Source organism: Phyllostomus discolor, chromosome 4, assembly GCF_004126475.2.
Source record: "Phyllostomus discolor isolate MPI-MPIP mPhyDis1 chromosome 4, mPhyDis1.pri.v3, whole genome shotgun sequence".
Lineage (NCBI taxonomy): Eukaryota > Metazoa > Chordata > Mammalia > Chiroptera > Phyllostomidae > Phyllostomus > Phyllostomus discolor.
This window is the reverse complement of record NC_040906.2, coordinates 4,847,225-4,869,174: the sequence shown is the minus strand read 5'-3', so window position 1 is coordinate 4,869,174 and position 21,950 is coordinate 4,847,225. Positions and strand designations below refer to the sequence as shown.

The 21,950-nt window shown below is 47.8% G+C and overlaps 1 protein-coding gene across 3 annotated transcripts in view; it reads left to right on the top strand.

The window, feature by feature from the left end:
- Positions 1 to 21,950, top strand: part of DIS3L2 (DIS3 like 3'-5' exoribonuclease 2) — a 260,872-nt gene that overhangs the window by 20,665 nt on the left and 218,257 nt on the right. For 2 of the 3 annotated variants that reach the window (XM_028509578.2, XM_036022709.1), the window contains 3 exons: positions 7,792 to 7,931; positions 8,438 to 8,595; positions 15,894 to 15,947. In XM_028509578.2, coding sequence (XP_028365379.1) covers positions 7,889 to 7,931; positions 8,438 to 8,595; positions 15,894 to 15,947 — 255 coding nt within the window. In that variant the 5' untranslated portion in view covers positions 7,792 to 7,888. Of the gene's footprint in view, positions 1 to 7,791; positions 7,932 to 8,437; positions 8,596 to 15,893; positions 15,948 to 21,950 lie in introns of those variants that run through there. The other variant, XM_028509579.2, reaches the window with a different exon arrangement.

Genomic DNA, 21,950 nt, shown 5'->3' with positions numbered 1-21,950 from the left:
AACATTATACTAGGCCTCAGATTATTTCTACAAACATTTTACAGTATAGCGTCCACCCTATAATTAAGAAACTCAGGCACAACATGAACAAAATCAAGTAGAAGCAATAGAATATAGTGTTAGATCCATAGGGGCCTCTTATATTGTAGCTTTTACGAGTCAACTTTAATATAGCTATGCTTACCTTGTTCAAAAAGACAAAAGAGAAGATTCACTATTTTCAGTAGTGAACTGGCAACTTTCCAAAAAACAAAATGGAAAATGTAGACTTGGAACCATAGTGACTAAAACTAGAACATTATTGGGTGAGTTCACAGAAGATTATGTAGAGCTGAAGAGAGAATGAGTGAAGTGGAAAATTACTGAAGGGACTGAGGGAGACACAGAGACATCGAAAAGATCAAAAGTGTGTGATTGAGGGAGGTAGGGAGGGTGGGGTGGGGGAGAAAAGGCAGAACACTGTACTTGAACAACAATGAAAAAAAAGAAAAGCAGGTATTTTTTCTAGTGTATTATTAACAAGAAAACCAACTGAGCATAATTAAAAATGAGAAAGGAAGCGTGTGATTGGAGTCCCAGACGAAGAGTTGGGAGAGAGTGGGCAGAAGTGATACTGGAAGAGACTGGCTGGGAGCTTCCATAGCTGGTGCAAGTCGTCAAGGAATAGACTGAAGAAACCTGACTAACACCAAGCTGGGTAAGAAAACATCCATACCTTCTTGGGTTGTTTTAGTAAGCCTGTAGGAAACCAAAGAAGGAGAAAAATTTCAAAAGCTGCCAGAAGTGGGGAGAGAGAATAGCATACTTTCAAAGAATCAGCTATTAGACCCAGAATCAGATCAACACAAACAGTGGAGGCTCGAAGACAATGGAATGCTATCTTCAAATTCCTGAGAGAAAATAAGGAACACCTAGAATTCTGAGCCCTGTGAAAGTATCCTACAAGGTCAAGATGAAATACAAATATTTCAGACGGGACAGTTATACTAGCCACCCTTGAAAATGCTCAAAAGACACACGATGGCATGTGGCTACCGTGTTGGACAACATAGATATTGAAAATTTCCATCATTTCAGAAAGGACAGCGCCGTTACGGGCAGTAAGGAAACCACAAGGATATTTCGAACAGCATCCTGCACTGACACCCCCGCCCCCCATGGGAACTCTAGATGACATTCACAACTTCCTAGAAAAATGCAAATGAACAAAACTGACCCAGGAAGAAATGTTAAACTATGTTTAAAACATTTTTGTCTTGTGCTGGCTTTGCCTTTGGTATCAGGGGGGATATTATCCTCATAAAATGAGTTGGGGAATATTTCCTCTGTTTTCTGGAAGAGTTTGTACAGGACTAGTATTATTATTAATTTTTTAATATTTGTCAGAATTCACCAGGAAGCTATTTGGGCTTTTCATTATTGGAAAATTTTAAATGACTAATTTTATTTCTTATTATATGTCTATTTAAATTGCCTATTTTTCTTAAGTAATTTGTGTCTTTCTAGAAATTTGTCCATTTCATCTCAGTTGTCTAGGGGGATAAAGTTGTTCATTGTATTCCCTTATAATCCTTTTCATTTCTGTAAATTGGCATAGTTGTCCCTTCTTTCATTCCTGTTCTGTGGTCACCCCGCAGAGGTGGGACGCACCGCCTCCCAGTTGGTAGGGTGTGTATGCTCACTGCACTCCACGCACTGAGAGAACTTGAGAGAAGGTTTATTACTCATCCAAGAGCCTCAGGGGGCGATCAGGGTGGGCACAAGCTGGTCTGCCCTGGTTCGAGCCAGGCAGAAGGAGTGGGCCAGGCCTTTATAGTGTCTCGGGGACTGCAGTGAAGTCTCCGTGTGCGTGCTGAGGATCCGCCAAGTGTGGGTTTCCCTCAGGGCCCGAAGTGGGGCACAGGGGACTTTGCTTACCCACCCGCCTGGCTGGGTCAGAGCGGAAGGGGCAAGTGAGGCTTTAAACATCTGATAATTCTGGCCAGACTCCATTACAAGTCCTGAATTTAGATTAAAAAAATTCTTTATTTTTATCTTTTCTTCTTAATTGATCTTTTCCCCCCAGGTTTATTGACTCTTTCTCCTGCCAGGTCAGATCTGCTGTTGAACCCTCTAGTGGATTTTTCATTGTTATTCTACCTTTCAGCTTGAGTGTCTATTTGGCTCTTTTATCATTTCTGTCCTATTTGATGAGTCATTATCCATACTTTACTTTAAAGATGGTTTCTTTTAGTTCTTTGACCATATTTATAATAGGTGCTTTGAAGTGTTTGTTGTATAAGTCCAAAATCTAGGTTCCCTCAGAGACAATTTTATTGAAACTGTCTGCCCCCAAATTTAAAAATGTATGGGTCACACTTTTACATTTTTGCATATATTATAATTTTTGGTCAAAACTTGGACAATTTTGGTAATATATTCTGCATTCTGATTCATTTTTCTCCAGAGTTAGAGGTGGTTTCTCTTTTCGTTTGTTCAGTGCCTTGCCTGGAACTAATTTTATGGAGTCTGTTTTTTTCCTGCAGGGTACGCTGCTGATATCTTTGCTCAGTCTTCCTTTCTTGTTTTTATTTCATCCACTCATTTCTTTGTCCTCACCTGAGGATATTTTTTTAACATTGATTTTAGAGAGAGAGGGAGGGAGAGAGAAACGCCCATGTGAGAGAGAAACATGGATCATTTGCCTCCCATATGTGTCCTGACTCCGAACCTGCAACCTAGGTATGTGCCCTGCAACCTTTTGGTGCGTGGGATGATGCTCCAGCCAGCTGAGCCGCCCGGCCAGCGCTCGTTTTTATTTGAAGCCTGACTTTCTAGTAGCTGCCCTTGGATCAGTATGTCCTCGGAATCAGCCTGCGATTGGGCAGAGGTTGTGCTTCAACTCCTTAAAACAACGGGGCCCCCACCCTCTGTCAGTAGTTCTTGTGAGACTTGGGGAGTGCGCTCCAGGTTCAGGGGATTTACAGGTCTGCCCTGGCTTCCTGCGTATGCAAGGCTCACACTCATCCAGGGATGAGTAGCTCCCTCGGGCCCTCTCATGTCTCTCCCACATGCTTGTGGTCTTGTGCGGGCACACAGCAGGGAAAAGGAGACTCTTACCAAGGCCCACGGGGTTGTGTCGTTCCCTGACTCTCCGTGTTCACTCCTGCCGGCTCTGCTCGCCCTAACTAGTGTGGCACATTCGGGCTAGCTGTGATATTGGCCTTCCCTGATTTTTTTTTGCCCTTTGAATCACTGTTGTTTTTGAAAATGCCCCTGGGTGTGGAATTCTTCTTCCGATCCAGGTGAATTTAACTCCGTCTGGCAGTGGAGCTGCCAGCCTTGACGGTTTGCCCTGTCCTGTTGGGACCTGCACGTCACGGAACTGGGAGCGTGTGTGGGTTGGTGGGAGCCCCAGCCTAAGCCACCACACATACCCACTGCGCTGACTGAGGTCCAGTAGGTTTTCTTGAATAAACGCTTCTCGGTCTGTTGGATGTCTTTGGAAAATAGCCAGATCCTTAAATGGTTGGTTTTGATAATTTCGCCCACTTTTGTTGTTGGGAATATTTGTCACATTGCTCATTCAGCCAGCTGGGCGTCTCCCTCGCCTTTTCTCTCTCCGTCTCTGTCTCTCTGTCTCGGTTTCAACATTTAAATTTTATTCACACTGAGTTTCATTTCAGAATGTTATGAAGTGGGGATCTGTTGGCTCTTTTCAAAAATGGTCTTAAGTAGTGTTTTAACATTACTTGTTGACCATTACATGTATTCCCCATTGATTCATAATGCAAGTGGTTTATTTCCTTAATTTCAGTGAGATTAATTTTAATTTCATCCGCTTAAAAAAATCTGTCAACCGTGTCCTTTTTCGCTTGTTTTTACCATCTCTTGCTTCCCGTGGGCCCCTTCTTAGCTTCTGAGTAGGCTCGGCCTTTTTACTCCTCAAGCTTTTCTTTTGAATTTATCTCCTTGAGTTTCCTTCCCCACCCAGGTTCATACATTTCATCTACTCTCGCTACTCATCAGGGCCCAAACTAGGACAGGGCAGGAGAGATGCCCACGGCTCGGACACTTCACGAGGCACCCACCCTTGGGAGTCCTGCGGAGTGAGGGGCTGGTGCTCGGATGACTCCGGTTTATGCCATTTATGTCCTCGGTGCCTTGTTTGTCTCGCCCTAGTCCTGGCCCCGCAACTCACATTTCTCAGTAGTTACATTTACTGTAACCTGGTGGTTCTTGTCCCAAATTGGCTGCATTTATTTAAGTTCTGTGTCCGCCTGCTCTGCACTGTGCAGGTTTGGGGACTATAAAGGGTCTCCAGACGCCACTTCTCTCACCCGGATGCTTTCTGCAGGTTCACTCTCTTTCAGGTCGGGCTTCCCCTTTCCTCCTCATCCTGTTAGTGTGTTACCGCCTGTCTGTCCTGACCCGGCCCAGCTCTTCAGAACAAAAACGTCCAGCCATTTCCCTGGTAAAACCCCCTCCACGGTAGCCAGTGGGCGGTTGGGCAGTGTACCAGTGGCCCCCATTCTGGAAGCTGGTGAGGATTAGAAATTACCGTGTGCTTTCCACGTGTCAGGTAGGAGTGCCAGGGTTTCTCCAGGGCTAAGGGGCGTTCACAACTGTGTCACTAAGAAGGGAAGGTTGCTTATTTGCTCGTCTGCTTAGCATCATGTATAGTTGGAATCTTTCCAGCTTCTCCCCGTACTTTGATACCCAGAGGCAAGCTTTGACTCCCTGACCAGCTGTCCGGCTTATCCTTGCCAACTTTGTTTCCTGGGTCTTCTTTTTTTTCTCCCATTCTTTGCTGACTTTTTTTTTTACTGTGGTTTCCCGGAATGACCCTGCTTTGCTTGGTGTTCTCACTGCTTGTGTATGAAAACACACTCATTATTGAAGGAGCGATAGTGGAGTACCTACTGTCTCCCAGGTACTGTGGGAGACGATGGGGTTATGGTGATGAACGCAGCCACACACGCCTCGTCTTTCCGAGCAGGAGAGACAAGTTAGCTGTGACCCACACCCACTGGATGTTTGCCGTGAAGGAAAGTCACGGATGCAGCCAACCCAGGGGCGGTCACGTCGAGATTGCTGTGCCGCCATCTCACCGAGGTGGCAGTCACCTCCCCTTGACTTTGAACTCTGGCCTGCCTCAGGACTTGGTACGAAGGACTCCCATGTCCGTTCTGGCTCGTTTTGCATTCTTTTTCCTGCCTGCAGCTTGGCCCCAGACCTTTGCCCTCCCCAAGGTTGGCGTTATTTGTATTCTTATTTAGTAGTGGGTGCAAACCCTGTCGTGAACCTGTCTTTGGAAGTTATTCTCTTCCCTTTAAAAAAAATCTGGCTGTGTTGGTTATTTCCCTCTATCTTTATTAGCTTCTTTGTTGTATTTTCTACTTCTTCCTCTTTGCATTTCCTAAAAGTTGCCCTAACCCAGATTTTGTCCTGGGCCGCCTTCTGTGTTAGTTGATTCTTTCTTGGCAATCTCGCCCATTCTGGAAAACTTTGGGGTACCATTTTTGTGTAAATGGCTGGCTCACTTATCTCTCTAAGCTGTGCCCTGGTTTCCAGTTATTTGGTGTACAGGTGTGGGTGGAGGTGTGCATTTCCACGCGTAGAGGGATATAGAAAGGTACGCATTTTCGCGTGGAGGTGCACAGGACCCCAGGTAGAACTCGTCATCTTCACTAACTTAGTGATGTCATCACTCCCCAGTCTTGTTGTTTGGAATCTTACGCAACTGCCACTTCCTGGCTCTCCCCCAGATCTGCCTGGTTGCCAGATGGTGCCCCTTTGCCCTGTGCAGTGCCATGTGAAGGGTCTCCTCGTTCCTGCCCCTGCCGGTACCACTGCAGCTCAGGCCCACCTCCTCCCCGGTCTGTTCTCGCTCTGTCCGAGGGTGCAGCTGCGGCTAGCTTTCCTCAAGTGCAGGTGACTCTGCATCCTGAACAGGTTAAGTTTTCCCGAAACACGACTCTGATCTGTTCTTCTCTTCTGCTCACTCAGGCTTCAGAAATTCCCCGCCGTCTTCGAGAAACCGGGCTGGTCCTCCAGGCCTTCCACGTTGCTTCACTCTTCTGGCCACCGCTCCCCTTCCTACAGGCTGGGCTCCATCCGGGTGGAATGAGTGTTGCAAGAACCTGCCTGTGCGGTGTGTCTTTTTTTGTGTCCTTTTGCCAGCAGTGTGCTTTTCTCACATTCTCAGTTCTGCCTTAACATTTTTTTCTGAAGCTTTCTTGGATTTCCTGAGCTGGAGATACCCTTTCTCTTCCATCATACATACATTTACCCATACTTAAAAAAAATATTGCTCTCACTTCCCAGCTTGTATCAGTTGTTAGTGCAATATGATTTGTATATATTAGCTCTCGTATCCCTCACTGTGCCTGGTACAGCAGCTTGCAGAAGTGCTTGCTGAGTGAATGCGTGGGTGAATGTGCTTCGGAAGTAGACCATCAGACGGTCTGGGCTCCGGGATGTGCCTTTCCTGCTGCCCTGTTGTGTATCCCACGGCGCAGTATGGCACGAGAATGTTTAAAACACGAAATACCTGAGTGTTTAGTCAGGGGCACTGCCCTCTTTTCCCTTTGATTGTCAAATAAAATAATGACGATAGCCAACACAGCAGTAGCCGTCTAGTGTGAATGAATCAAAATTATATCTTTTTTTTGTCAGATTGACAAAAAGTATATTTTTTGACGTGCTGCAGAATTTTATAGTTTATGTGTGCCATGAGATGAGAAAGATTGAAAATCACTGATCTAAGACCATCTGATCTCTTCCTTCTTGACTTTCTGAATCTCTTCATGTATCACTAAATGACCTGTTACCTTTTGTCTCTGTTGCTTCTCTTCCCCTGGGTTGTATTAATTTCATTTTAAAGAAAAATTACATCATTTTGGTAAAGGATGCTTGTGGGAAATTTAGAGGAAATGGAAGCTAGTGTTCAGAATGACATCTTGATCCATTTTATGGGAAATCATAAAGGCTGCTTACCAGGGTTTTGGAAATTTGCAAGTATAGGCTTAGATCCTGGGCCGGCGGCCAGCACCGAGCAGAAAGGAGAAGCTGCGATGACATGTTCAGCATCCAGGTGGCAGGTCAGGGGGCCAGCTGCGGGGCCCCGTGTTCCAGGCCGCTGGTCCAGGCAGCTGCCTCGTGTTCCTTAGATGCAGCTGCCTGAGCTTCTGCTCAGACGACTGGTTGGAAGCGATGGCAGGTGAGAGTAGGGAAATAGATGCTCAATGATCACACTTCTGTGTTTTGAAAGTTAGTGAACCATCCTGGGTTCCCTGAGTGGTTCTGGACTGTGGCTGTGGCAATGAATTAGGTTTTGTTGATGAACTCTAAGGAATCGATGACTTGTTTTTGTAGAGGAATGTCATTTTGTTCAAGGTTAACCTTAGGCAGTGCCAGGTCTCTGGAGTCCTAGTTTAGCACCTATTCCATTATCGTGTTTAGATTCTAGGTCTTTATACCGTTTTTCAGAACCATATTCCCTCCTGCTCTTGTGCATTTCACAAGCTGAACAGAGTGGCAGAACTCCGTAATTCCCACCTCATTGCCCATTTGTGGAAGTTTTTAGTTGAGTTGGCCCAAACAGGCAAACTAGTGATACCTGCGAAGGTGAAGGCCTTGAGAGGAAACTCAGGCCGGATGGCGTGTTTGCCTGACTGCCCGGGAGGAGGTGACACCAGGAGCCACGGAGGGCGCTGCGTCGCCTTTGCCATCCATGCACTCACTGTCCGAGCGCGCAGCGGAGGCTGCGGGTTAATCGCTGTTCGGTCACCCACTTCTCTTTGGTTTCAGCTTGTGACACCGAGCTGCTCGAGGCCGGGAGGACTCCGAGCCCGGCCAGTGGAGGCCCCCCCGCACCTGGAGAGAAGAGGCCACCGTGGATCCAGCAATGAGCCATCCCGACTGCAGGCTGAACCTGGGGAGCCTCAGAGGTAGCCGGAGGAGTGGGGAGTCCGCGCTGGCAGCCAGAGACCTGGCACGCGGCTGGGAGGGAGGTGCGGGCGGGTCTGAGGACTGAGGGGGCTGCAGTTCCTTTAGTGTCATGTTAAATAACCTCCCCTGTGTCGTTTACTCTAGAATTCAGTGGGGTTTCCTTTTGTCTTTAATTTGTGGTTTTATTGAGCACAGCTATTTAATTTCCTCTTGAAAAATGGCAGTCTTTTAGCAACTCCTGCTTTTCAAAGGTGTGTGTGTGTGTGTGTGTGAGCAGGAAGCACGCTGCAGCCGTCTCGCAGGCCGTGCTCCGCGAACGCCGTGTGCCTTCCACCCACGTTTTCTCTCTCATTCCTGCCTTTTTGTGGCCATTCGAAATCTTTATCGGGGAGTTTCATTTCCTTTTTGTTTTTATAAATTTAAAAAGAGGGTAAAATGTCTCTAGCTTAAAAAATACAGAGATGTTTGATTGGGAAAAGAGTTGATTGTTGCCTCATGTTCCTAGGTGTGTCCTCTGTGGTCAGCCCACGTGGCGTTGGTGCTTCGCCAGGTGACAAAAAGTCAAAGAACAAGTCCACGCGAGGGAAGAAGAAGAGCATATTTGAAAATTACATGTCCAAGGAGGATGTTTCAGAAGGCTTGAAGAGAGGAACACTTATCCAGGTGCTTAAATCATACTAGAGGCTATTCCTGGGATGTGTGGAATCAGAAGTAATCTATTTTTTTTTCAGTCAAGTGTTTATTTTTCTGTGCTGTGTTTTGAAAGAAATGAGGGTACAACAGGCACAGGGCGTCCCACGTCCAGGACCTGCAGTGCCGTTAGAGGTAACTAGCGCCGCAGGGCAGAGAGAGTGCAGCGCTCTGGGAGCTGCGGGGCCGGAGCCATCACTTGCAGTTAGGGCTGCCCAGGAATGTGGTATTGGAGGGGACGTTGCCGATGCAGGCCTCGGACCGGTGCAATTTCTGTAGGATAAGAGAAAGCGCTTTATAAATAAATGGAAGGACCCGTTGAACTCCTCAGACAAAAGTGGGAAACGGGGTTTGGCTAGAAGAAGCGTGGATGGTTCGGTTTGCCTTGGGCCCGTGGAGGCTGAATGACGGAGCATAAGGTTGAAAGGGAGACAGTGAACAGCAGCAGACGGTATTTGCTGAGTGCTTTATAGTTTACAGAATACTTTTACAAGCTAGTGCAGTGGTTTGGCTCAGCACATGTTTACCGAGCATGTGCCGTTAGCCAGGCCCAGGTGACAGTTAAGGGCAGGTGCACGGGCGCTCTCGGGATGAAGGTGGAAGAGGCCGCCTCCGTGCGCTGTGCGCTGGTGGCCCGGGGGAGGCCGGCAGCCATGCGAACAGACGGTTGCTGGGTAGACGGTTAGTGCCGAGAGGAGTGTGGCTGGGAGCGTGGGAGGGCGGTTGGGGGAAACCGGGAAACTGTGGGAGGTGGCGTCCGCCGTGGATGCTGAAGGACAGACAGCGAGCTCGGTCTGTTCGATGAGCGGCGTGTGTGGGAAGGAGGCGGCGAGGAGAGTGGTGGCACCAGTGAAAACACGAGCTGCCGAAGCGCCGTGCACGCGGTTGGGCAGCTGAGGCCTCCGTAGACCCGAAGCGTGAGGCAGGTGGTGGGAGCGCGGTGGAGAGGGGCACAGCCACCTGTTCTTTGAGTTAAGTTCGTTTCACAGTTCCTGGATTATGGAATGTTGCCATGTGTTACCCAGCTCACTTGAAAACGTTGACTGTGTTCCACTCTTTTCTTGTCCTGAGAGCTCAGCTTCTATGTTTGTGCTTTTGGCTGAAGATGCAGCCAGTTAATAGATAGTATCACGTTCTCTTCCTTTTTCACCACTTTTTGGTATTTCCCTGCGGTCAAATGCGTGTGTGATTAATATAAACTCTTAAATGGAAAACTGTTTTTTAACAACATGAGTCGATCTTCTGACTTTAGAAGTCCTTTTGGATTTTTTTTTTAAAAAAAGCTTCCCTGGGATTTCTTTGATAAGGCCTCTCTCGGGCGAGCTGGACATTTGTCCACTCGTCAGTCCGTGCGCACGCTGTCCTTCCCGCAGCCCTCACCCTGAACTCCAGTGTACCGACAGCTTCCTGGCCCTCCCCTCGCTCCACGCGCGTGGACCCGTTGTGCCTTTCCACCTCGCCTCCCTCGCTTCTTCCTGGTACGCTCTGCCCCATTTCCCCCGACCTTGGGCTTTTCCCGTGGAGGCTCTGCTCTTCGGCTCCTCTGTGACTCTGTGCAGGGCAGTTCCTGGTGCTTGGGGGGCCTTCCCCCACTGTCCTCATGTTATCGGGCTCAATCTTTAAGCCCCTAGCCAAGTGTCACCCCCTTGAGAAGTCTCATTTTGATTCTCTGCAGAATTGGCCATTGCCGCTTTTCTTGAAGCTGACTTCTTGGTTTACCTTATTTTATTTTATTTTATTTTCCTTTTAATATATTTTATTTATTTATTTTTAGAAAGGGGATTGGAGGGAGAAATTGAGGGAGAGAAACAACAGTGTGTGAGAGAAACATTGATCAGTTGCCTCTCACATGCCCCCCATCCGGGAACTTGGCCTGCAACTTGGACGTGTGCCCTTGGATGGGAATCAAGCTGGTGACCTTTTGCTTTGCAGGGTGACGTTCAAACTTCTGAGCAACACCAGTCAGGGCTACCCTTTATGTTAAACCTGTAGTCATGCCCTGGCATTTATATTTCCTCAAGTAGATGCTTTACTTCCTTCCGGGCAGAGTCATGTCTTATTCCCACATACCTGGCATTTGATTGATGCTTAATAAGTTTATTGAATAGTTGTTTACTGATTCAATAAAGGATCAAGGGACTTATTGTCTTTGAAGAAAAATGAGGGGAATTTCAGTTGTTATAACTTGAAAGAAAAATTGCTTATAATTTTTATTATAGAATTTATACAGATAACCTGAGGTAACTATTCTGTAGTTGTATTAGTTTTTACTCTCTTTTATTAATTTTTGCTTTTGAAGCAACTCTTGGGTGATAGTAAAATAAAACAACAAAGAACAACAAAGAATTGATCGATATAACAGCTCTCATTTCCTGGAGTTTTAAGTGGTTCCTCCTGGCCTGTGACATCATGAGACTCCAGCCAGAGCCCCCCCCCTTCCCCCCCACGGATGAGAACAGTTGTTCTGTGCAGATGGGGAAAGGAATGGGTTCCAGATATGAGGTCACCGTGTGAAATATACAACATTGTAAATAAGATTTTCATAGGCAAAGGAACAGAGTCCATCTGCTTTCTGATACAAACTTTGTGTGCTCAGGCCTTGAAGGGTAAACTGGAGAACTAGACAGTAAAAGATTTTTGAATTTTTTTGTTGAAACGTTTAAGCATTTAACTTTTTATTCACATGTAATATATCATTACATCCTTTTTCTTCTCCCCATCCAGAGAAGCAACTTTTAATGAGAGATCTGAGATATTTTAATATAAGAGTAGAATAATTTTTTGTTTCCTTTCAATACTTTGACCAATAATTTGCCATTTCATTGGTATTTGGCCTATGTGGGGAAGAGGAGTCCACGGTGCCCACGAACCCTCGCTCCCGTGTTAGAGCTGACCAGCAGCGACCCACGACCGTGCACATGTAGTTTTGAAGGTATTTTGGTAAACAAGTTCTCACATCAAAGAACATAGGTCCTTTCTCTTTACGTAGGTAGACGGTTGGAAGGTTGATACAGGAGATGTTGGGAGAAATTGAGAGAATGGGATGGACAGTCTTGGAAGGGGCTCAGGTTTGCGGGGGTGGCCAGAGTGATACGGGTAGGAAGAGGGTGGACTTGACTGGCCTCCCAGGCCCAGGTGTCGCTGCGCCTGCAGGGGGTTCGGGCTGAGCCCCCAGAGCTGCCCGAGACACGATGCCAGAGTGCCGGTAGGTGCTGGTGTGGAGCTGTTACTGGACGTCAGAAGGAATCCTCGTCCAGGAGGGCAGGCGAGGAGGAACCGGTTTCTGGACTGTCCCGTTTGTTAAGGGTGAAATCAGCTGGAGACCGTAGGGTGTGGGTTAAAGAGAGGAATGGAGGCGATGTGACAAGGGACCGCCCCGTCACTTAGAAGGAGGAGATGACGTCCATAACACCGATGCTGGGGGCGGTGGGAGAACTTCGGCTCTGCAGGCATTAATTAGCCAGCGCGGCAGAGCTTTCCTGGCTGCCTACTAAGTGCACAGCACATCACAGACAGGCATCTCACAGGGGAGACAGGCCAAAATGACTAAAGAAATAGAGGACATTACAGCCTGTGACCAGTTCCGTAGCCACCTCTGAGGAGGGGTCTCTGAGTCGAGATCTGAAGGGTGAGAATGAGCCAGCCGTCTGAAGAGTTGGGAAAAGAACATCACAGGCAGAGGGGTGAGCTGGTGGGAGAAATAGCAAGCAGAAGAAGGCTTGGTGTCTTCGAGGACTAGGGAGGAAGACTTTAGACAAAGGGAATGGCCACGTGGGAGCAAGTTGGAGAGTTGGGCAGCTTCCAGATCACGTGAGGTCTCTGGGCTGTGTTGGAGAGTTCGGTTTGACTGAAAGAGTGGTGGGGCAGACGGGCAGCCTGCGGGCGCTAGGAGCAAGGCCTCTGGAAGCAGGCTGCTTGGGCTTGACCGTGCGGTGAAAGCGGGCAGCTCTCAGTGCCTCGCTTTTCTCCTTTGCGAACAAGAGACTAGCAGCACCTGCCTCCCGGGGTTGCCTGGGTTTGAGGGTGGGATCAGTCGGATAGATGTGTGTGACGTGCGGGCACTGGTGTAAGTGTTACTTGCGATGGCTTTTATTGCTGTGAGAGGAGCATCTGTTACTCAGCTCAGGCGGTGGCTGCCATGTGGGGTTAGCTAGTGTTTCAAGAAAATCTGGAAATACATATTTATGTGTGAAATTCTTCAGCTTTGAGTATTCTCAAACATTCCTTAAGCCAAGTAAAACATGTTTGTGATTGCCAAGTTAGGCTAATTAGCCCAGTTGTGGGTATCTTTCTACAATGACGCTCAGCTTCTTGGGTTTAGGCATGGAAACGGAAGATGGTTGGGGCCAACTGAGAGTGGGGTTTTACTGATTAGATATAAGAGGACGAGTAGCCTCAAGGTTCCAGGTTTGCAATGACGGGAGGCAACGACAGGCCGTGGCGGCTAGGTGGCCAAGGAAGGGACTAAACATAGCGGGACGATGACGAAGGGTGGGAATGTGGTGAGGCCCATGGGTTGGGGGTCACAGTGAAGACAAGGAATCGCTGAGGTGGCGTTTCTACCCCAAGTGAGCTGAGGCCCTGAAGATTTTGTGTGTCTGTGTGGACTTTGGAGGTGGTGTAATTCGCCCTGACGACAAGACACGGGCTGTGAGCGCGGGGGAGAGCGGCCGGGACCACTGGCTAGGGTTGCCTGCGCATCGTATGGGTGTGAAGGCCCGTTAAGTGTTTGTAGGACTGCGGGGTGGAGAGGAGGACAGTGAGCTACAAGTAAAAGTGTTAGTGAATCAGGGCTGTGCGCCGGTTTGAAGATGATGGCGCTAGGAAGTATAGAAGGAGCTAAGGACATGAACTTCAAAGGATCTGGGGGAGGGGGGCTCAAAAGAGAATGGAGGGACAAAATGTTAAAGCCACAGTGGGGAAGCACGGGGGAAACGTTCTTCCCCCGGTCCCCGAGATGGTGGAGTAGGAGAGAGGAGGCGGTTTCCTGAGAGCCCTGCAAGGAAAGGGGGCGTAGCAGGGCACAGCCAGGTTTCAACTAAGTCGAGGAGCTGCAGGGGCATTCAGAGACAGGAGGGAGCCTGCTGGAGCCTTACGGGTCCAGTTGCAGGCCTAGGGGAGGGTTGAGGAGGAAGGGGTGGGGGCAGATTAGGAGACAGTCATGAGAATATGACAGTGAAGGGCTGGACTTTTTAGGTAAGACAGAACATCTGCTGGAAGTCTCTTACTGATAGCTCCCTCTGTCAGGCTGTGGGGGCGACTCCGGTCTGCTGAGGACCCTGGTTGAGTCTCTCCCTCCTCCGAGGGATCTGTGCTCTCGGAGGCGAGCCGCAGTCGGAGTGCCGACGTGCTCCCGGAGCAAGCCCCCGTCCTGCCGCATGCTCTCACACGTGGGGTAGTGTGGAGCAGAGAATCAACAATAGAGTCTTTAGGGCCTTTTAATATCTGTTCTTTTAAGGAGAGGCTTGTTACAGCCCTAAGCAAGCTGTCCCTTTCCCCTGAGCCCAGCCTCGGCCTCTCTCAGTGCTCCGCGATTACAGGCACTTGGAAGGCAGAATGCCTTCTCCTCTCTAGACTTCATGTACTGACTGTTCACGGAGCTAGACGGGATGATAGAAGAACAGCAGCTGAAAATAATAGAAACTTAGGAAAAAATGCATGGGGTCAGAACATAAATTTAAAAAATTAACATCAGTGAGTCTACTTCTGTTTATTTGGAGTGTCTCCCCCTCAGTAGACTGTGAGCTCTGGGAGAGCAGAGGCTGGGCTACTCTCCACTGTGTCCCCATGCCTTAGCCCGCCGCCTGTCACCCTGGTCACCAGGGATATTTGCAGAGTGACTAGATGAAGATTGAGGGTAAGCTTTTCCCCTCCCTCCCCCAGTAGGAAGCAGCTGTCTTAGAAGTGAAGGTGCCGGCCTGGCCTCAGCACGCTCTGCCGGCCTTTCCTTCTGGCCCCTCCGTCTCTTCCCCTAAGCAGAGTGCCAGCCTGAGAGGGGAAGAGCATTTGTCCCCTTAGCCACTCTGGCGTGTGTCACTCTGCCTGTGCTTCCCTTCTGGTTTATCTGCAAAGGTTTCTCCCCCATCGCGGACCAGGTCAGACGCCATTTCTGGAGCCTGTCTCAGTGCCCCAGCTAGAAGTTAGCTGCACTCTGCCGGCATTCGTGTTCCAGCAGGGGCAGAGCTTGGCCGCCACTCCCTCTCCCACGTGGTCTGTCTCAGGGCCTTGAACATGGCCAGAATTCGAGAAATAATTACTGAGTTAAGGACTGAATGAGCATTTGTAATAGTCTTACTGGGACGTTAATGGTAGTAGAAACTGTTGCATGGAAATTTGTAATTGAAACATGAAAGGAAGAATTCTTTTCTGCTCTATTTTATGCCCTCACCTGTTTTGTTAATTATGTATCTTTGAATTTTTCAACATCTTAGGGGGAAGTGTTGCTTAAAACACTTTCTCAAGACACTCTTTGAGTCTGGCTCTTAGGAAAATAGCTGCCTCCCTGCATGTGTTCCAGTGGCCTGCAGATGCAGCTGGGACGCGGGGCGGGTTACAGCTTCCTGCAGGAGCCCAGAGCACTGGGCTGTTATTGGAGACCGCCCGCACCTGCACCGCTGTGCATAAATAGAAGCAGACCCTGATTTGGTGCTGGAATAACATGGAGCTGAAGGCAGGCTGGGTGGCCCGGCTGTCGGAGCCAGGCTTCCCATTTCCATTAAGAGCTGGTTCTAGACCATTTTGAGTTATTGACTCATCCAGCTCTGCTGAGGGGCCAGAGTGAAAAATATACATCTAGTCCCTCCAGGCTAAGTTTCCAGGTTGGAAATCAACCTGTTTCACTTTGAAAATTGTCAGAGAAACAAGCAATTGTGGAAAGGTGTAGAGAATTACAGAGGCCGTTATGTAGTTTGGTGTAATCCCCGATCACCCTATTCTTGAAGTTAAAGTTTCGATCTGAAGCCTAGCACAGAGGGGCACGTAAACCCCAGCAGCAGCCGCCCTCCCGCTGCGCTCCGGCCCCACCGCTCCCCCCTCAGCCTGCTCTCGGCCGGGCGCCCTGGGAGCTTTGTCCCTGCGGAGCCTCCGTTACAGGTGCTGATGGAAGTCATGTTTCGTGTCCTTAATGAGGGGTTCTCGTGATCCAGCTTGTTTCTGGGTCGAGCTGTTTTAATTAATTTGAGCACTTGTTATCGGAGAGTACCATAAGTATAGAAAAAAGTCATACACGTGTAACTAGTTAAATTTTCATACATTCTATTTTTATTTTAAAGGGTGTACTGAGAATCAATCCAAAGAAGTTTCACGAAGCCTTCATTCCTTCCCCGGTAAGTTCAATAATTTCATAATAAAGTTAATGTCACGTTTAATTTTTTAGATGTGTTCTGAAACTGAAATCATATATTCCAACTAAAAAGCAGAGTAGTAAAACAAAATTGAGAATGGACAGGGATTTGTTTCAAACTTAAATAAGCAGAGGTCGCCTGTGGTTAGCAGCCCGTTCTGCCAGTCTTAAGGTCGCCCGGCCCGTGCAAGGGGCGGCGCCTGTTGCTGGGCTGCAGAGCAGCTGAGCCCACGCAGACACCCACCGGTCTGTGTCACTGGACGCCCTCAGTTTATAGCTTAAAAGGATTTATGGGTTTTCCACTGATTTAAGTTAATCTTTCCTAAACAAATATGCTATCTACTTTCGATCTACTGCATGAGCTAATCTGCACATTTGTCCAAAAATGATGTGTAATGCTTTTTTGGGGTCAGAGTTTCTCACATCACTTTCATGCAGGTGATAGGCCTTGCTACGAGGCTCCTCACCCCGGGGCCTTCGCGTCCTTCCTTGTGTCCCTGACTCACTGAGACAGGCTCGCTCCCGGTAGGGAGTTCGCTCAGACACACAGTCCGCAGCAGGGCTCTGCATAAGGCTCGATTGTGCAGAGCTGGGAGAGCAGCGTTCTTAAATTCCTGACCTAACTTTTCCAGGGCGCCATAAATAGGGTGGCACTAGAGTTACAGATTTTTCAGGGCGGAAAAGACCATAGAAATAAACTTTTGCTTATAAATGAGGAAATGGAATACGCATGTTTCAGTTAACATATTTCACTATGTTACATGACAGGTTTAGGGAGAACACAGGTTTAGTCGTGTACTTCGTAGATGTTATTGTTGTTGCTACAGTAACCTTAAGACCTATTCTCGAGCTGAGTTGGCTATATTTTTTCCCTCTCCTCCAGAATCCAAGGATTCGAGTATTTCAAGGCCAGGTCTTACCCACTGCGTTAGATTAAAAGAGTTACTGACACCAAAGGGAGCCCTTGTGCACTGTTGGTGGGGTTGCAAATTGGTGCGGCCAGGAGAGAGAACAGTACGGAGGTTCCTCAAAAAATGAAAAACAGAACTACCATATGACCCAGCAATTCCACTTCTGGGTATGTCTCCGAAGCATTCTAAGACACTAATTTGAAAAGATATATGCACCTCTATGTGCATTGCAGCGTTATTTACAATAGTCAAGATATGGAAGCAGCCCACGTCTATCAATAGATGAGTAGATAAAGGAGATGCAATACATTTATATTACTCGGTCATAAAAAAGAGTGAGATCTTGCTATTGCAAAAACATGGATGGGCCTAGAGGGTATTAATCTAGGTGAAAGAAATCACATGGAGAGAGGCAAAGCCATATGATTTCACTTACATGTGGAATCTAAAAAACGAAGAAAACAAACAAAACAGAAATAAACTCACAGATACAGAGAACAAAGTGACGGTTGCTGGATGGGAGGGGGCCGGGGGCTGGGTGAAAAAGGCGAGGGGATAGGAAGTACAGATGGGCAGTTACAGAGTAGTCACGGGGTTGAAGTGCAGCAGAGGGAGCGGATCAGTAACAGCGTAGTAACTCTGTCTGGTGTCACACGGGCACTGTACTTATGGGTGGTCACTTCATGAGCTATAGAATGTCTAATCACTATGTTGTACACGGACACTAATATAATATTGTATGTAGTTGAAAAAACATACACTATAAACTAATAACTAATACTAGTTTAGTATACAGAACATACACAACTAACATAATGTTGTACGCAGTTGATTGTGCAAAGCCGATTCTCTCTGAGTCGTGTTCCGTTTCTGTGACAGAACACGGCATGTATGCCCACCTCGGCATGTGGGCTGTAGCGCTGAGGGTCAGCTTTGAGGAGGTGCTCAGCTGCAGGAGCAGCTCCATCGTACAGCGGAAGCGCCTTTTACACAGGTGCTGGCTTCCAGAGTTTGTGCATGGGGAGAAAACCACATTCAGTAGTCATAAGAGTCACCTGTGGGAGTCTCTTAGGCATAAGCTGTGCTGGAGACAGGTGAACCGTCTCTCAGCAAGGCCAGCGTGACCAGTGTTGTCTCCACGGTAGAAGGAGTGGCTGTCTCCTTGTTGGTGTACCAGTCAGAGGAGCTTGGTTGTATTAGCAGCCTTGGTATGTGAAAAACACGGTTCTTCAAGCATGGGAATGGCAGCCGCCGTGGAGAGGAGTTCACTCTGAGAGGCTCCTGGGGACTGAGCAGGCTTCACACCGCTCCTCTCTCGTGCGCACTGAGACTTGCTCTCCCCGATTGGAATGGTCAGGGGAGCTGCATGGAGCATTCTGAAGTTTTCCTGCTCCCTTCCTCTCCCCTGCACACCCAGCACTGAATTCCCCTAGGTTAGAGCCCTGGTAGGATGGCCCCTGGCAAGTGTGGGGCATAGGGCAAGAGTGCACGAGGAGGCACTCATATTGAATACTTGAAAGTTATAAATCAGACTAATGAGCTGTTAAGTAAAATACATTCATGACAAATAAAATGTGTTCCTTGCAAATATACCTTCCATGAACCTGGGTTCACGTGTAGAATTCTCAGACTCTTGGGAGCTGCACCGAGAGGGCCCACCTCTGGCCTGCCCTCTGCCCTCCCCAGCCCTGGCTCCCCGGCCCCTGTCTGCAAGGGCCCTTGCATACACCTGTGGGGCATCTTATCCCACACATCCAGTCTCTCTCTGTGCAGGACCCACCTGTCGGATCCAGGGGTGCCACCTATGACCTGGTGGTCTGCCTTCAGGGAGACCGACCTGGGGAGGATGCCGGTTTGTGCCCCGGAAGTGGACCAGTGGGGATGGATACACATCCGTTTGGCCCTGAGAACTCCTGATGGGGAGGAGTGTGGCCGAGGGGAGGGCAGAGCAGAGTCCCCTAAAGTGTGAGGCCTAGTTAGTTTAGGTTTTTGTAACTTAAATTTATGTGAATTAAATTTGCAAATGATGTGTCACCATTGTTTAATCTGGCTTGTTAAAGGAAGTTAAGAAACAAAACATATTGATGTTTCAAAAGCTAAACTTGTTCTGTTTGAAATTGTATTCCTGGCGTGTCCTATTTAGACTTTTTTAGACAGTTATGATATTAGGATTGGCTTATTTCTGTACCTCTCTTATTCTCCTCTCTGGCCCTGAGGGAGTAGTAATATTGTTACAGAGGGAGGAAAAATGCTAATGATTTACCTTTACGTAATTAAGAACAGACTGTAGAAGCTCTGTCAAGGCCCACTTGCAAGGGATTGCAGACATTCCGGTTTTGGACACTGGAACAATCTTGCACGCTATCTTCGTGGGGCTTGGGGTCAGTTTCAGGTGTTAGGAGAGGGAGATAGTAGAGGCAATAAATTACGTGTAGATGAATCCCACCCCTGGGTTGGGTTTCTGAGTCCCCGAGGCCCATGTCCGTGTCCGGTGTGAGCCTCCGTGAACTGGAGAGTGCTCACAGGTGCACTAGGAGGTGGGCTGTCAGAACCAGGGCCTGACTGCGGCAGTCCCCTGCTTGAGCCGGGAGGACAGAGACGAGAGCTGACTTTAAAGAAGATGTCGCCTCTGCTCCGACAGTAGGAAACAGAAGTTCTCTTATTTGTAGAATGAGGGGGTGATTAAACATTGTGTAAATATTGTCTAATGTTCCTATCGACCTCAAAATTCTAAGGTTTTTGGAGAATCAAAAATAGGCTAGATTTGATGAAATTATCTAGAATACTGAAATTACTGACTCTGCAAGAATATTGGGAATTTATGCATTGTCATTTGCAATGTTCAGATATCTGCCTAAGTCCTGAGACTGGGATCAGTGAATGGATCGTCATGTATAGAAAAGACTTGACCTATAGGAACCTGACCTAAATTCATTATAATTTCTACTCATAGAAAGTCGATTTTCATTTTCCCATGACAAACCCAAAACACATGGAATAAGTCACTTTTATGTGTAACTGTTATCTCCTGCGGTTCTGAAAAAGTAAGACAACGAATTAGAATAAAACTATGTGACTTTAAGCAAACCAAGATGATCTGATATTATTAGGATGATGACTTTTTATTCTATTTGGGCATAAGATAGAAAGGAGAAATGGCCCCAATGTAAAAACTTGGCTCTTTTCACAAAACACGTTTCAATTCTGAATTATGTTGTTACAAGAAGTTTTGTAGCTTTTGGTGCATCTTGTCACGGAGGCAGTCTCTGCGCGTTTGTGGAATGGACTTCGGTCCAAAAGTGGCTGTTCCGTTGATGGAGGCTGCTCAGACCATCCTGACGTACTTGGGCCGTCCTGGCCCTCCAGCCTCCTATATATGTAGTTAGGGTGCCCCCAGCTCCCTGTTTACTTCCTCTAGGGGTGTTCATTATCCAGTTTTCTCTCTTCCTTTTTTCCCTGCTCTTTCTGATGGGTGAAGCAAGTCTTCTGGCCTTCAAATAAAGGACTGCAACCTTTGGCCTTAAAAAGTTGTTAAGAGAGATGACTCAAACTTTTAACATCAAGGTGTTCCCAAGTTTTGTATCATTAAAAGAAGAGGTTCTGCAATACATGCAGGCTTCTGAATGAATGAACTAAGAGCTGAGCAGCGATGTGATAGTTCCAGATTTGTGTGTTGTCTGAGGTTCCACTGAGCCCTGCTTCGGTCGGTTTCCTGCGATAGAAACATGGCAGTGTCGGCGCCTTATGGGCTGGGGTCTCTGAGCTAAGGGCGGTGTAGCCGTTTATCAGACAGGCACCTCGCTGCATATGTTTTGACACATGATAATGGGCAATGTGACCCACATGCAGGCAGCGCTGTTTTCACCGTCAGGAAGCCGGAGACATCCTGCTGCTTTCAATTGCAGAAGGCACTGATGGAGGATGCTGTGCCACGCTTCGTTGCCCACCCTCTGTGTGCCGGTGGCCCCCTCTGCTTCCCGGAGAGGCTTGTCTCCAGCTCAGCTGCAGCAACTCTGTCTCCGTGGCCGACCTGGTAGCTGGTCCTCGGGGCCTGGGGTGGGTCAGGTTTGGCAGAGTGTGCGGGCCGCCGCTTCCAGCCCACTCTAGGTTGGAAACTGAACAGGAAGACTGTGCTGAGAGATCTGTAATGGTTTGTAGCTGGAAAGTATAAAAATCGCTGAGTGTCTAAAACCCCTTGGGGGTGGTGAGTTTGGAATGCTAATTTTAACTTTGACTAAAATGTCGTAGTAATGCCCTGCAGTCAACTGTTGAGTGCTAAATCCATTCTGTATCAAGTGTCTGTTAGAAAACTTGGAATTTCCAAATGGGTTGATTCCAAAAATTAACATTTTACTTCTCTCATCCTCTGAAAGGAAGCATGTAGTATTAACTTTTGGAAGGATAAAAGGATGAGAGTATATGTTTGCCTGTTTGTTGATGAAACACTTTTGAAAAGGCTTAATTCTGTCACTTACTGTCGAAGGCATACTTTTCCTTAGCTGTGTTTTCCATATAAGTGTTTTTGTAAGTAATTTGCCTTGTTTTTATAAAGTGGCCTGGCCTAATTTAAGTTTAGCAGTCCGTACCTGGGGGATTCGCCGGGGCTCCGCTGCTTCGAGCGGGTTGTCGAGAAGCCTGTGACTGACACCGCAGGTGTGGTGCCTCCTTGCACCCACGGTTTCGAGTTTACCCTGCTCCTAAGGCAGCGAGGGGGGTGGAGCATGCGAGAGCTTTATGAACCTCACTTTACTTCCCTTTCTTCTTTGCCTTCTCCTTAGGTCTCCATAGAAACAACCCCAGTTTCCTCTCCGCCACTTGCCTGGGTGGGGCTGCTGGGGGCGTATGCTTTCGCTGGTCTCCTCTTGGAGATCCCAGATTCTAGAGCCGGCTGCTGCTCCTGCTCTTAGTGTTCCTGAGGGATTATGTGCTGCTGTTCTTCTGTTTTCTTGCAGGCCTTCTGTTTTTCTTTACTCTTACTCTTGTTTAAAAAAATTCAGCTAGTGTAGAAAAGATATCAGCATGCTCTATTTTATTTTATTTTTAAAAAAGCATGCTTTTTCAGCATGCTCTATTTT